Below are 14,991 nucleotides of genomic sequence, written 5' to 3'. Positions count from 1 at the left end.
AATTCCGTCCCTATGGATTGTCGCTGAGGCCGGGATTGATGATGAGGAATGGGTCAAAGCTCGATTGGAACAGTTGAGCTTGATAGATGAGAAAAGATTGGCAGCAGTGTGCCATGGTCAGCTATACCAGAAGAGAATGGCGAGAACATATAATAAGAAGGTGCGCCCTAGGAAGTTTGAAGTAGGGCAGCAGGTATTGAAGAAGATCCTCCCGCATCAGGTCGAGGCAAAAGGCAAATTCGCCCCAAATTGGCAAGGGCCTTATATCGTGACCAGAGTATTGTCCAACGGTGCTTTGTGTTTGACAGATATCGAGGGGAGATGTGTCGACATGGCTATCAATTCTGATGCAGTCAAGAGATATTATGCGTAATTTCTTTAATTATGGCAATTATTGGTTCGTTTGTTTGTATTTGGCATTCATTGGATAATGAGATGACGGAGGCAATTCTTTCTTCTATCCAAACACTTTTAACCCTTGCTTCCCCTTTTGAGCCTTAAGTTATTCTTTCATACCCCTCTTTTTGAATCACTAATGGAAAAGACATGGGAAAAAAAAAGAAAAAAAAGAAAAGAAAAAAGAGAGAAAGAAAAGGAAAAAAAATCTTTAAAGGAAAATGAAAAGAAGGAGAAAGAAAAGAAAAAAAAAACAACAAAGAAAAAAGAAGATAAAATCATAAGAAATACAAAACCGTGGGAACTACGTTTGACCTGATTCCTCAAAAAGGATACGTAGGCGCCTCACGGCTCGGTCATAGTGTGCATCACAGTGTATATAGGATGCATAATGTACATAGTGTGCATAATAGGCACAGTGTGCGTAACGCACGTAACTCAACCTAAGTGTAAAAATAAGATTCCCCAAGCAAGAAAACTGGGGCAGAGGTTATGTTTTAAGTTCCAACAAAGGTTTGATTCCAAAAGTTGTAGCACATCACCCATCAAATTATTTTCATTTTTTATAGCCTTTCTTTAGCCCCACACCAAAACCAACATCAACGTCCAAAAGACCTCCCGATCAATGTCCAAGAGATGCCAAGTCAGGCAAATAAGGCCGAGAATAATACACCGATCACCAGCAAAGAAGAGGATCGTAAGACTGGGAATGAATTGATGGTCAAAGGAATCTCCAGAAGAGAGGGTCGTATCAACAACACCCAGATTCCTCGAAAGAAATAAAATGAGAGAGTCTTGTCGGTGAAAACCTTCACAGGCACCGAAAGGCGACGTAAGATGAGGGATATAAAATGAGAGAGTCTTATCGGTGAAAACCTTCACAGGCACCGAAAGGCGACGTAAGATGAGGGATATAAAATAAGAGAGTCTCATTAGTGAAAACCCCTCGAAGGGCACTATGAGGCGACAAGACAGATCAACAAAAAGCGACCACATTCGCAACGAAATGGACACTCATTTATCATCCCCATCAAGTCAGACCATCGAGCAAGTCGATTGATATGAATAGACTGGGTCGGGAATCTATGGTACACGTCATGATCACGGGGACCAGTCATGTCCTCCAGATAAGTTCTTCTGAGTTTTTTCTCCCACCAAATATTGTTTCAGAAAGATCTTCTCCTTTTTCTATCTTTTATTTCTCTTCCTAAAATTTGTCTTGAAAAGGATTTTTCAAAGCTTACTACCAGAGACCGAAGGGGAATTCATCCAAGGCAGGATAACACAAACAGTCTTAAAGGCCGGCCCCAGGCAATGCAATGATCATGCCTGGCAGTTTTGGAGGAAGTAAGCTCCTAAAGGGAGTGGTTTCGAGAGTAAAAACAGACTCCCACAGCATGTGCTTAAAGAGCAGGAAAGGGGATAAATTGAAAACCAGCCCCAGCAGGCTAGAAACCCCCAGCAAGCAATTTTGTCCACCGACCAATTATGGAGGCGTAGAGCAAGAAAAGGGGAAGAGAGAAAAATCATCCGCCAGAAAGGTGCCTTCTACCACCATGATTGAAACTAACTAAATCCTTTTGTCTGCTGCAGGAAAACAAAGGATTGATAATGGCAGCAAGACGCAACGCCAGGGAAATCACCAAAAACCGGGGCAGATTTTTTTTTTACCGATCGTCAAAAATTTTCTCGGAAGAACGGGGAAACAATCTCAATACATTTAAGTTCTAGGTCGCCCACCAGTATAATGCGGGAATACATTTAAGTTCTAGGTCGCCCACCAGTATAATGCGGGAATACATTTAAGTTCTAGGTCGCCCACCAGTATAATGCGGGAATACATTTAAGTTCTAGGTCGCCCACCAGTATAATGCGGGAATACATTTAAGTTCTAGGTCGCCCACCAGTATAATGCGGGAATACATTTAAGTTCTAGGTCGCCCACCAGTATAATGCGGGAATACATTTAAATTCTAGGTCGCCCACCAGTATAATGCGGGAATACATTTAAGTTCTAGGTCGCCCACCAGTATAATGCGGGAATACATTTAAGTTCTAGGTCGCCCACCAGTATAATGCGGGAATACATTTAAGTTCTAGGTCGCCCACCAGTATAATGCGGGAATACATTTAAGTTCTAGGTCGCCCACCAGTATAATGCGGGAATACATTTAAGTTCTAGGTCGCCCACCAATATAATGCGGGAATACATTTAAGTTCTAGGTCGCCCACCAGTATAATGCGGGAATACATTTAAGTTCTAGGTCGCCCACCAGTAATAATGCGGGAATACATTTAAGTTCTAGGTCACCCACCAGTATAATGCGGGAATACATTTAAGTTCTAGGTCGCCCACCAGTATAATGCGGGAATACATTTAAGTTCTAGGTCGCCCACCAGTATAATGCGGGAATACATTTAAGTCCTAGGTCGCCCACCAGTATAATGCGGGAATACATTTAAGTTCTAGGTCGCCCACCAGTATAATGCGGGAATACATTTAAGTTCTAGGTCGCCCACCAGTATAATGCGGGAATACATTTAAGTTCTAGATTTTGGAATCAGTAACCCCACCTGAAAGCGGAAGGTTACAACAGAGATCCCCAAGCAGGAAACAATAAAATCCCCAGCACCAAGAAGCAGAAGGCTGCAAAGGCAAGCGCGCGATTCAAAAGGAAGAAGGAACGCGTCTCAAAAGAGGCAGTTTGGGAACGTTATAGCATGCCCAACATAACAATTTTGATGAAGAAAACCATACCACCGAAGAAACCATTGAAAGACTTAAAGAAGAGAGCCATGTTCCCAGCAGAACAAGCGAAGGGATGAAAACTGGCATTCAGAAAAGGCGAAGGACCAGTATCATCCCCCAAGTTCACAAAATAAAGGCATCAGAGGAAAACGTTAGCCGACAAGAAAGCAAGGCAACAAGAACAAGTTGAAGATAGATGAGACCTCATGATCCGTAGTCTAGCTTAGCTTCTTGTTTTTCCTTTCAGAACAATGTAACAGGGAGATCGGTTGAGCGGTAGCATCCTACAGCAGCATGTAACAGCGCACAACAGCAGCGAGCACTACAATCACACGGTAGTCCCAGCTACCAAAATTTCCCGAACTACATTGACCTGATTCCTGTTCAGCCCAGGATATGTAGGAAACCTTTGAAGCAAAGGTTCAGTCAAATCTTTTTCAAAAATGCTTCACACGGAGTACTCGGACGAGCAAAAATCGCCCGCTTTATCTTTGCGCGAAAACCCTTCGTGTCTTCGTGCAAAGAGGGGCAACTGTAAGCACGTGATTTTTGCTTCACGGACAATCGCTCCAAAAGAAAATAAAAAAATAGTGACAAATGACTTCGCTGTACAATTTTTCGAGTTTTCCGTGACATGTGTTGTTAGTCATTTGTGGGTCTGTCCATTTTGCATTTAATCATTATCAAACAAAATACAAAAAATATGTATGCATTTCTAGGTTGTAATTTAACCATTTAAAAGTTTTTATATATATATATATATGTGTGTGAATAATTGTGTTAAGTATTGATTAATGGGTATTTCAAATTCATTTTTAATTTAGTTGTATTTCAAAAATTAGAAAACAAAATAAAAAAAAGTGCAAGAAATCGGATTGGGCCTATGATATTTCAAAATTTTGAAGGCCCAAAACCAGTCCAAGTCAGCCAACCCAAGACCCATCCGCAGGTCATCGAAACGACGTCGTCCAATACCAAGACTACGCCGTTTCAAGGACGGCTCATCTCAGCCGTTCCAACCAATCCAATCCAACGGCCCAGGCTCCCTGTCAGTAACCCGTTTCCAAACCCGACCCAAGAACCAGTCCGAACCAACCCCCAACCGAGGCCAAACGGTGTCGTTCCGTTCTAAGTAAAAGATCCTGGCCATCAATCTCGATGCATCCAACGGCCAGGATCTAATTACTCTTTACGTATATAAACTTGACCCTTCACCCCACGCTCTCTATCCGAACCCCACCTTTCCTCATCTTCTTCACCAAGCCTTGACACCCCCCCGAAACCCTAGCAGCCGCCCTAATTTCCCATTCACCAGAACCCGGCGGCACGAACGCCGGTGACCACCCCCTTCACACCCCTGAAACATCCAACCACCCTGAGCACGAATTCACTAACCATGTACCTCGAATCACCTCCCATCGTCTCGAATCTGGATTTGAAGATTCGAGACGAAACTTGATCTATGCCGAACCTCACCATCTTCATACCAGACACTCCCCTGACCTCCCTCGTGACCAAACCAGACATGGTTTGGTCCGAATCTACCCACAACTCCTAAAAACCAGATCTGAAAATCCAAAACCTAGAACACGAATAGCCTTGGAATACGGCCGGCCTTAACAGGGGTTCGAGGTCTAATAGACCTTAATCAAGGTGTTCTCATGTGAGAACACCCTGGTTAAAGTTTGTTCGGCCTCAAATGGTCAAAGCTAAGTCGGACTTGGGTCATTTTGGTTTAAACTTTTCCAGTAAGTGTTCTCTTTTCTTTGTTTTAGTTTTGATTGAGTTGTTAGCATGATTTGTTGTGATTGTTTGTTATTATCTGTTATTTTTCCTAATTTCTTCCATCTCTGTCAAAGACCTTTTTATTTGGTCAATTGTTTTCTGTTTGTGTTCTGAATGTATCCTATGATAAACATGTCCGATTAGGATAGTCGTCGCATAAATAATCTATATAGGTTCCCAGTGATTGACCAAAGTTGTCCGAAGCCCTTTAGGTCCCTGTATGTATTTGTTTATATGAACGATTGATTGTTACCTGTTATAATTAGTATAGGCGACTTGATAAATGTCGTCGATTGACTTCCTACGACTGAATGTCCAAATATTCTAATTCGTACAAAGTGAACGAACCTGTTGATTGATAATTGGATGCTCGACATTGCCTAAGTTTAGCCTATAACTGCATTGTAAACAATGAAAAGAATCAGGCTAGGGCAGTCTTGAATTTGGACTTCCAGAAGTTCAAAAGGCCCTGATACTGCAGTGAGGCAGGACAGTAATAATCAAGGGCTAACAGGGGTAGTCTGGGATTTGAAAAGAACAAAAAAACTTAGTTTAAATGAGCTGACAAGTAGGGTACTAATTTAGGATTAAACTAATGCCAATGGGGAACAAGACACAAGAGTATGAGGTTTAAAATGAATACTTAAATGAACCCATACTCTTGAACAAAAGGAATAAGCCAGGCGTGGGGAACAAATGGCTGGCATCAAAAAAATGCTTAGGCATGGGGTTTAAAGGGTATGGGCAGTCTGCAAAGGGCAGAATCCAGACAGCTTGACTGCACTGGTTGTTTGGCTTATAAATAGGCTATTTCAGAACTTAAAAAGGGGAGGAAGAGAAAGGCTGGAAATTTTAGTCTTGAGAGAGGTCTTGTGAGTTGAAGAAAACTGAAAAAAAAACAGAAAGAAATTCCCAGAAATACTGTAACTGAACACTGTCCAAAAAATGCACAAAGAAACCAAGTTGGTTATCCTCACTAGGATTGTTATTTGTTCCATTAAGAGAAGTCTGTGTTCTTCTGATGTGATTGTTACTACACTGAGCTTTCTGTGTACTGTTGGTTTGAGTTTTTGATTATCGGAACTGTATTGGTTATTTGTTGAGCTTTTGGGGTTATTGGGATTACTGGATTGCTGTTACATTCAACACTCTGGGTTGTTGTTTCTACTCTATTTTTTTCTGGGATAGTCTGTTCATTGCTCGATCACTCGCTGAGCTTCATCATTGTGGCTGCTTTGTTTGTTGCTGTGTTGTGTTGATTACCTGCTGCTGCTGTGCCTGCTGTGTGCCACTCAACTGATTTTTCCTTCTTTTGTTCTCTATACCAGGTACACAACCAATACACTGTCAAATGTAATTGGAAAATTGAGCATGAATACAAAAAGAAAAGACCTGAAGTTGACTTTCATACATAGATTGTTACATTAGATATCATGTACTGTATAATAATTTTCATTCCTGTGTTGACAATAGAAGTAGCCTGTATGCCCAGTGTATATCAATATAGATTAGCTGAATGATAGTTTATATATGTATGCTGATAGGTGAAAATATTCCCAATGAAATAGGTTGTATCTTAGACTTAGTTTTACTTTGTAGTATGTCCTTTAATGTAGGCCAAGCATGAAAATCGTACTCTACTAGTTAAGTTCTTTCCTTTCTGATAAACTGCTTCATATAACTGGTAAACCATGTTTTAAGACAAAGAACACGGAGACTGCAATCTCAACCTCACGAAGGTCGAGCCCGGGTCGAAACAGACCAAGCAGGCCTGCATCGAACAAACAATGGCCCAGGTCTGGTCCATCACGCATGGGCTGGATTTGGGCCCTTAATTTTTGCTCGGCCGACTGTGTACGTGGCCGTGCTTCTGATTTTGTGCAAGCACTCGGAATTCTGTATAGATAACTTGCAAGCATGTAATTAACTAGGGCTATCTACTGTTTTCAATTAGTAGAGACAAACGCAACAAGAAACGTAGTTGCTATAGGATATCCTTTTAAAATAAGGACGAGATGAGCCTCGACAAAAAAATAAAGAAAAACGCACAAATTGCGGGGCCCTTGTTAAATATATATATGTTGAAGCATTCAGTCCCTAAGGTGGGTCGTTTAGCAAATCTCACGACCCTCCCGGAATAATAACGCGATAGCCTCTTTAAGCGCGTATTTAATAATTTTACCTTCTTAAATTCGGGTGTGCATTTATGTGACCCAAATCCAAATCTCGACGGATTCGAAATGTGTTTCTAATCACGGGTACATTGATTGTGACGTGGTTCGAGATGCATGTCCATGACGCCGCAAATTCCTTTTAAAAATAGAACGAGACGAGCCTCGACAAACAAAATGTACAAAGCTGCGGGGCCCTCTAGATGTATGTATATATTAAAGTATTTAGGATTCGGGATATGCCGTTTAACGAATTTTTACGACTTTCCCCCAAAATAACAAGACGCTAGTTGCTTTAGGCGCACCTTTAACAATTTATTTTCCTTAATTCGGGTGCACATTTATGTGACCCAAATCCAAATCTCAACCGAGTCGAGATATATCAATAACCACGGGTACATTGATGTAACGTGGTTCGAGATATGTTTTCACGACGTTGCAATTCTCGTAAAAATAATAATAATGACAAAAGCGGTTAAAAGATAAAATTTGCACATGGTTCATAATTGTATTTAAAATCAGATAAATAAGCCGAATATAACAGTTGAGCGACCGTGCTAGAACCACGGAACTCGGGAATGCCTAACACCTTCTCCCGGGTTAACAGAATTCCTTATCCGGATTTCTGGTACGCAGACTGTAATATAGAGTCATTCTTTTCCTAGATTCGGGATTAAAATTGGTGACTTGGGACACCCTAAATCTCCCAAGTGGCGACTCTGAAATAATTAAACCAATCCCGTCTCGATTGTCCTTTAATTGGAAAAACTCCCTTGCACCCTCGCGGGTGCGTAAAAAGGAGGTGTGACATTATGTATCGTTTCATAAAGTATCGTATAGTATTGTATTAGATTATACTGTATCCTTTTGATGTATATAATGTTTGGATAGATTGTATCTAAAAATATAAAAAATAAACTTGCAATATTATTAAAATAAAGTAAGGTACGAAGTAGAATTATTATATAAAATGGTAGGTTAAAGGATAAAATAAGATTATTTAATAATATGGAAGGGCAAAATGAGAGAAAATAATAAGAGAATGACGCGATCACACCAAATCGATCGTTCCATAAAGTGATATTTTCGTTACGTAACAATACATTTAACGATACGATACATAAACTTTAAGTGATAATCACAATAAATATTATATTTAAAGTAACAGACACAAATAAACGGATTACAATCAACCAAACAAACAAGCTGTTAAACTCAATTTATAAAGGAGTGTAAATGACCATAAGAACAAACATTATTGAACCTTGTTAATTATTTGGTCGAAACTCGAAAAATATGAAGGTAAAGTGGCATTCACGCACGCATTCCAAGGCTAATGCATCAACTGTACAAGATTCCCTCCTTTCTTCTTCTTCCTCTTCTTCTTCTCTCCCTATTTTTTCTCATCATTTCATTATGGCCCCTTCTGTACACTTACTTAAAAAGTTGAACTGAAATGCGCTGCTAATCGTTTTCATTTGATTTTCCAATCTATTCAGGTTGCCTTTTTATGGGCTTACAGATTTTTCTTTTTCTTTTAACTCTCTCTTCTCAGCATTGCCTCTTTTCACTCTGTTTTAGCTTTTCTTCAACTTTTTAAACACAAATATATGGTCTTTTCCGATTTCTGGGGTTTCAGTCGTTTCTTGAATGACTCTGCTCTCTTTGCTTCTCTACGTATAAAGGTTTAATCTGTTTTCCAAGTTAAGTTTAGGGTTTTATAAGGACCTTTTGGTAAAATCTGAAGACTGAAGAAAGGTGTTTACCCTTTTTCCAAAATCTGTTTTGGGCCACATTTGATTAAAGAAGGGTTTTAGTGTTTTCGGGAAAAATCTACATTTTCTGTACTGAGGATGGTAAAAAGGTTCAATTTTGTGAAGTGGGTGTTGTGAATTTTTTTTTTTTTTGTATAAAAAATGGGTGCAACAAGCTCAAAATCAGAGAGGAGTGAAGCTCTAAGATTATGCAAAGAAAGGAAAAGATTTATAAAGCAAGCAGTTGATTCAAGGTATGCATTAGCAGCTGCACATGTTTCATATGTTCAATCTTTAAGGCATATAGGCATTGCTCTTAGGAGATATGCTGAAGCTGAAGTTTTAATAGAATCATCTTTGTCAACAGCTTCAGCTACTGAGCTTGATAAAACCCCTTCACATTCTTCATATCCATCACCTTCACCATCTCACATTGGTGGGGTTTCAGATTCCCCTGTGTTAAATGGTAGCCCCCTTTCACCAACTCCTGTTATTGCTACTAGGTTGAGTTATATGAGGTCTTCTTCTGGACCTACTGCTGTTACTGTTAGGTTGAGTCCACCTTCAAGAAACAATATGTATGTTGTAGATGATGTCGATTTCTCTACCCCACTACCTCCTCCACCACCTCCAGATTCAGGTTCTTGGGATTTTTTTGACCCTACTGATAATGATAGCTTTAGGTTTGTCACACAACATAATGGTAGGCAACTCAACTTTGATGAAAAAGATAATGATGATGGTGATAATGGGATTCAAGAAGAGTTCTTGACACCTAAATCAGAGGCTAGAAGTAATGGTAAATTGGAGTTTCATGATTCTAGTTCAGTTATGCCTCAGAAGGGTGAGAACAATAGTCAGCAAGTAGTTGATGGTGAGGCCAAGAATATGAGCAGTGAGCAGAAAGCGAATGGCTCGGTTAGTAAAACATTATCTGGTTCAAGGGGAGACAAGTCTTTAGTGGACGAAAGAGAGGATCCTTCAGAGTTCATAACTCATAGGGCCAAAGATTTTCTTTCTAGCATAAAGGACATTGAGCATCGATTCTTTAGAGCATCTGAATCCGGGAAAGAGATTTCAAGAATGCTCGAAGCTAACAAAATCCGAGTTGGGTATTCTGAGGCCAAAGGTAACTAAATTAATCTCTTAGAGACATTGAAAAATGTTCTTATTCCTAACTTTGGTTTTTGCATCTTTTACCTACTGAAATTCAAATGTGTTTGCTTATCTATGGTCAAGTTCTAATAATTCCTTCTTCAGGAAAATCATCAGTGTCAACCTATTTGTCTTCCATGGGCCCAATTTGCTGCAGAAGAACGGGTGCAAGCATGTCTGGTGGTAAACTCCTTGAGGGGATTAATGAGTCGTGTCTTCATTTTCATTTAAAAGTTGCCAATTTAGTTATTTCGTTACACATTACAAGAACCTCAAAAGATGAAACGTAAATCTAAGTTCAGGTTTTAGCTTGCAGAGTTTGCGGATTTACTTGTATTACTTCTCTGGTAATAAACTTGGGTTTACTTCATGAAGGCTTAGCGTTACTGAGATTATCACATCGACATGTAACTTCTGAGGCTTAAAGATTGAGTATTATAGGCTTTTTTTGCTGGAAATCAGTTGCTTTTAATATGAACAAAATAGTTTTTGCAATTTTTTGAGCTTGAAGCAAATGGTTGATATTAAACTTTTGGAACACTTCAAAACTTAATATTTATGAAGTGGTGTTTTAAGTCTGAATGTTGACAAATTTAGCAAAGGAGGTCCAGTAGGAAACTTTGCAGCACATGCATCTACCACAATTGTTTTGACAGTGGCTATTTGTTCTTTCAAGGTCATTTTAAGTCATAGTTGAGTCTTCTTCCTACATAATTCTTGTCCTCTTCTTTTAGCTAGCTGGGGTTTTGGGTAGGTGGAGTGGGCATTGTCAAGTTTGGGTGGAAAGCTGGTGTGTATATCATATTGAAGGAACAAAGGGGTATAGAAATGATTGAAATAGGAAGGAAGAAAATAATAATAATGGAAGCAGGAGAAATGTGTGACTATATATACAGGATAAGAGAGGTGAGAAGAGAGAGAACAAAACGTTGAGAAAACAAATACAGTGAAAGCTGTGGGGGAGGGATGAAGAGAGTTGTGAGCAGATGGTAGAGATTGGGGAATGCAGAGGTGATGGCCATGACTTTGACTCATGGAGTTTCTTCTTTTTGACGCCCGTAACTTTTAGTTTTTGGTTAACTCAGAGAAGATTACTGAGGTCCTAGGTTACAACGTGTGATGGCCATGACTTTGACTCATGGAGTTCTTTTTTTTATTAATCTTAACCTTTGATGGTGTATGGAGTTTAAGATGTTAATTTGATCTGTGAATAGCTAAAGTTAGTCAATGGAAAATATCATATCAACTTACAAATTTTGATTGGTTAAGTGATTTGAATTCTTAAAACTTGTGAAAGTTTAAACAATTATTAATAGAATGGTGTCAGACAGTTTGGGGCGTCACAAAATGGAAGATTTTTAACGTACATTCAAGTCAAGACTAAAATGTTCACAATTCAAGAAATCCAATGAATATAGGAGTTAAATCACATCTTCCTATTAATGGAACTGAAAGCATAAGTAAGTATCAAAGTTGTTTGGAGTGATGTTAGACAAAATTGATTATAGAGTTACAATTATGTGATTCAGGCTGGGTTGTAGTCCATGAATTTGCTAGCAACAGGTCATTTTCACAAAAATCATTTGCGTTTATACTATAGCTGATCAAGTATCTGCTACTCATTTTGCGTGTTCATTGCTGTTCTGATTCTCAAGTGCTATGCAGAAGCAGAACATGTAACAAAGGTGATTACCTGGAAGAGGACCACATCCTCAAGATCATCTTCATCGAGGAATCCTCTAAATAGTAAGGATGACAATGATGATAGTGGGAGTGATTTTGTTGAAGATTTTTGCATGATCGCTGGAAGCCACTCATCCACCCTCGACAGAGTTTATGCATGGGAGAGGAAACTTTATGATGAAGTGAAGGTACTGATCTTAAACTTGAGTGTCCTGTTTATTTTAGATGACATTGGCACAGGACAAGCTCGGGGAGCTTGAATTTACAGCTCAAGTGACTCAAATATAAATAAGAGCTGAATATTTAGATATCAAGAAGCAGACTCCAAGGAATTGTTGCTGAATTTGGTTTATAGAGTAAAATACATCTGAATTTGAGATTAAAGATAATTTTAGTAGCTAAATCAGGTGGCGTGAAAATACTCTTTCATTTAGGAAGCTGAGTATATCTCTTCCCAATGGCCATCCTAAACTACACAAATGTAGCCTATTTATAGGAATTCCTTAATAGGAACAACGTTCTCCAGAGTGATCCAGTTTGACTACCCTATGTTTACAAGAGAGTTCAAAAAGAACTTCCTTTTATTGATGACCACAATACTTCATGTGGGCCTTCTATATTAATCATTCACATTATATACACTGAACACTTTATTGCACTTCAAGTCTCTTGCTGACGACGACAGGCTTTGCACTTAAACACCTTGCCTTCCAACTTTTCCTTGAGGTGATTGAGCAAGTTTCTTTTATCCAGTCTCCTACCCTCACCCTTCATAATGGTTAAAATACATCCATTATCGTTGAGAGCTTCAATTATATAGAAGTCCACTCTTTTTGTCTCCTCAATGATGTCCTAATGTATCTCCCTGCTGGGGTTTATTAGTTGCTGTGGAAGTGCAGTTTCAAAAGAATCCCACTCCCCCCCCCCCTTTTCTTTTCTTAATAAGGTCAGTTTACAGTTTTCTTTAGACTGCAAAATACTTCTTTCAGAAGCTGTTCTTGTTAGGAGCTTCATTTACTCGAATTCTCACTGGTGTAGCGACCAGTCAAAGAGCAGTGTGGATTCAAGTGTCTTTTAGTATGGATACTTGCATTGATAAGATGCATTTTCATTTCGGTATCTGGACCTTCCATGGCTTTGTTGTGCTTCACACCTCATCATTGTTCTTGAATGTTGGGGAAATGAAGATGAAGTATAGACTATGTTGCTCGGACTCGGGTTCGGGTATCCTATAGGGGTGCATCCGAGTGGGGATACGGTTGCCGGATATGGCCAATAACTATATATTACGACATATAAAGTATATATTTCGATTAGTTAAAGTTTCTTATCAAAAAAAAAATATTTTGATTAGTTAAAGTTATTGAATTAAAACTAACAAATTTTCATTCTTTGTAACCACCAATATTTTAGTCATAAGATATCTCACCTATAAAAGCATTCTCATGCGCGCTCTCTATATATACACACACACACACACACACACTCTTCTCGGTCATAGAAGGTAGTGAAAGTACCCAAGGTAAGTTGACCAAATCCGATATGGATCCCACATCCACATCCATGTTGTGTCAACACGGGTTCGGCAAGGATTTTGAAGAGTCCGCACAACATGGAGTGCAGAGGAAGGCATGTCATTTTTGTAGTATTTTGAAGATAATAAGTTATTTTTTTATCCTTTGTTTAATAGACTATGTTAAGCTCTCTTTTTCATGTGTATTTCAAAGCTCATTTGCTGCCATTCCGCTTTTATCTGTAGGCAATTGAGTCAATCAGGAGAGAGTATGATCGGAAGTGTAACCAACTTAGACATCAATTTGCCAAAGATGTTAGCACCCAAATAATCGACAAAACACGGGCAGTGGTGAAAGATCTCCATTCGCGCATCAGGGTGGCTCTTTATTCTGTTGATTCAATATCAAAGCGGATAGAGAAAATGAGGGATGAGGAGTTGCTGCCTCAACTTTTGGAACTTATCCAAGGGTAAGAACTAAGAACTAAGAATGACAGTTTTTTTAGGTTTATCCTGCTATTGGACATCTTTAATTTGAGGAACTTATTTATTTAAACCTCATTTCTTGGGCCATCTGTCCATGCACGTGCGTTGTATGTGTACTATTATATTTACTATTTGATTCATAATATCTGGTCTCCTTGCAGATTGATCAGAATGTGGAGAGCAATGCTTGAATGCCATCATGCCCAGTATATAACCATCTCCCTAGCATACCATGCTAAAGCTTCGGCCTCAAGCCCTCAGGGTGACACTCAAAAGCAGATTATGAGTCAGCTGCAGGATGAAGTAGAGTGTTTTGGCTTGAGTTTTGCCGACTGGATTAATAGCCATACATTATATGTGGAAGCTCTTAACAGCTGGCTGCAAAACTGCATCTTGCATCCACGTGAGCGAACCAAAGCCAGAAGAGCATTTTCCCCTCGAAGAGTTCTGGCCCCACCAATATTTGTGCTTTGCCGCGACTGGTCAGCTGGGATAAAATCTCTGCCTTCGGAAGAACTTAGTGATGCCATCAAAGACTTCTTGTATGACCTACGGCAGTCTGTTGGACACCAGTCTGAGGAACTGCAAAAGAAAGAAACTGCTCCTGATACAGGGAATGAGGAATCGGAGGCTAAAGATGAAGAGAAGAACGATGAGAAGTCATCTAATTTGAATTGCATACACTCCAGTTTAACTAGGGTTCTGGACCGTCTGACCAAGTTTTCGGAGGCTTCTTTGAAGATGTGTGAAGATATCAGGCAGAAATGTGATACAGCTCGAAATGCATATTTGAACTACCGGCCACCACCAAGAGCTTTTAGTATATGATTGCATAGTTGGCATTACTTTTACTTTTAAAGTTATGAAAGTATATTTTTGTACATCAAGAATGATAAAGGTTATCCCTTCTCCTTTTGGTGAAAATTAGGTTACTATATAACAATCTTGGTTTAATTGGAAATTGCACTCAGCAATCTGTTTAATCATTAAATATCCGATCTATTTATGAGTTGCATTAGAATATTCATACGTCCAGCAACGTTATATGGGAGTTAATGTTGGGAGGTTAAAGTCCAGCACATCCACTAGATGAATAAAGCAGAGCAGAGATGTGGATACTAAAGATGGATGTGCAATCATACTAGATTAAAAACGATCACATAAAGGTGCAAGTAGCACACATTGGAATTTGGAAATAATGAGCGAAGACCTCTTGAAATGGTTTAATTATGTCTTGTGCCGATTTCAAGATACTTTGTTCATAGGTGTGAAATTGCGGTTAGTGAAGATGTTCAATGG

The 14,991-nt window shown here is 39.2% G+C and overlaps 1 protein-coding gene across 2 annotated transcripts; it reads left to right on the top strand.

Annotated features, from left to right (window-relative positions):
• Positions 1-8,377: 8,377 nt before the first annotated feature.
• LOC104228748 (protein ALTERED PHOSPHATE STARVATION RESPONSE 1) lies at positions 8,378-14,715 on the top strand. 2 transcript variants are annotated; one of them, XM_009781274.2, is made up of 5 exons: positions 8,378-9,984; positions 10,116-10,190; positions 11,676-11,881; positions 13,453-13,676; positions 13,854-14,715. In XM_009781274.2, the coding sequence occupies exons 1-5, from the start codon at positions 9,018-9,020 to the stop codon at positions 14,518-14,520; spliced, it is 2,139 nt and encodes a 712-aa protein (XP_009779576.1). In that variant the 5' UTR covers positions 8,378-9,017; the 3' UTR covers positions 14,521-14,715. The 2 variants fall into 2 exon arrangements, with proteins under 2 accessions (XP_009779576.1, XP_009779575.1); XM_009781273.2 differs by having other exon boundaries at positions 10,116-10,193.
• The last annotated feature ends 276 nt before the right edge of the window (positions 14,716-14,991 follow it).

This window comes from Nicotiana sylvestris, chromosome 5 (genome assembly GCF_000393655.2).
Source record: "Nicotiana sylvestris chromosome 5, ASM39365v2, whole genome shotgun sequence".
Classification (NCBI taxonomy): Eukaryota; Viridiplantae; Streptophyta; class Magnoliopsida; order Solanales; family Solanaceae; genus Nicotiana; species Nicotiana sylvestris.
The sequence above is the reverse complement of the archived record's forward strand: the minus strand, read 5'-3'. Positions and strand labels throughout refer to the sequence as shown.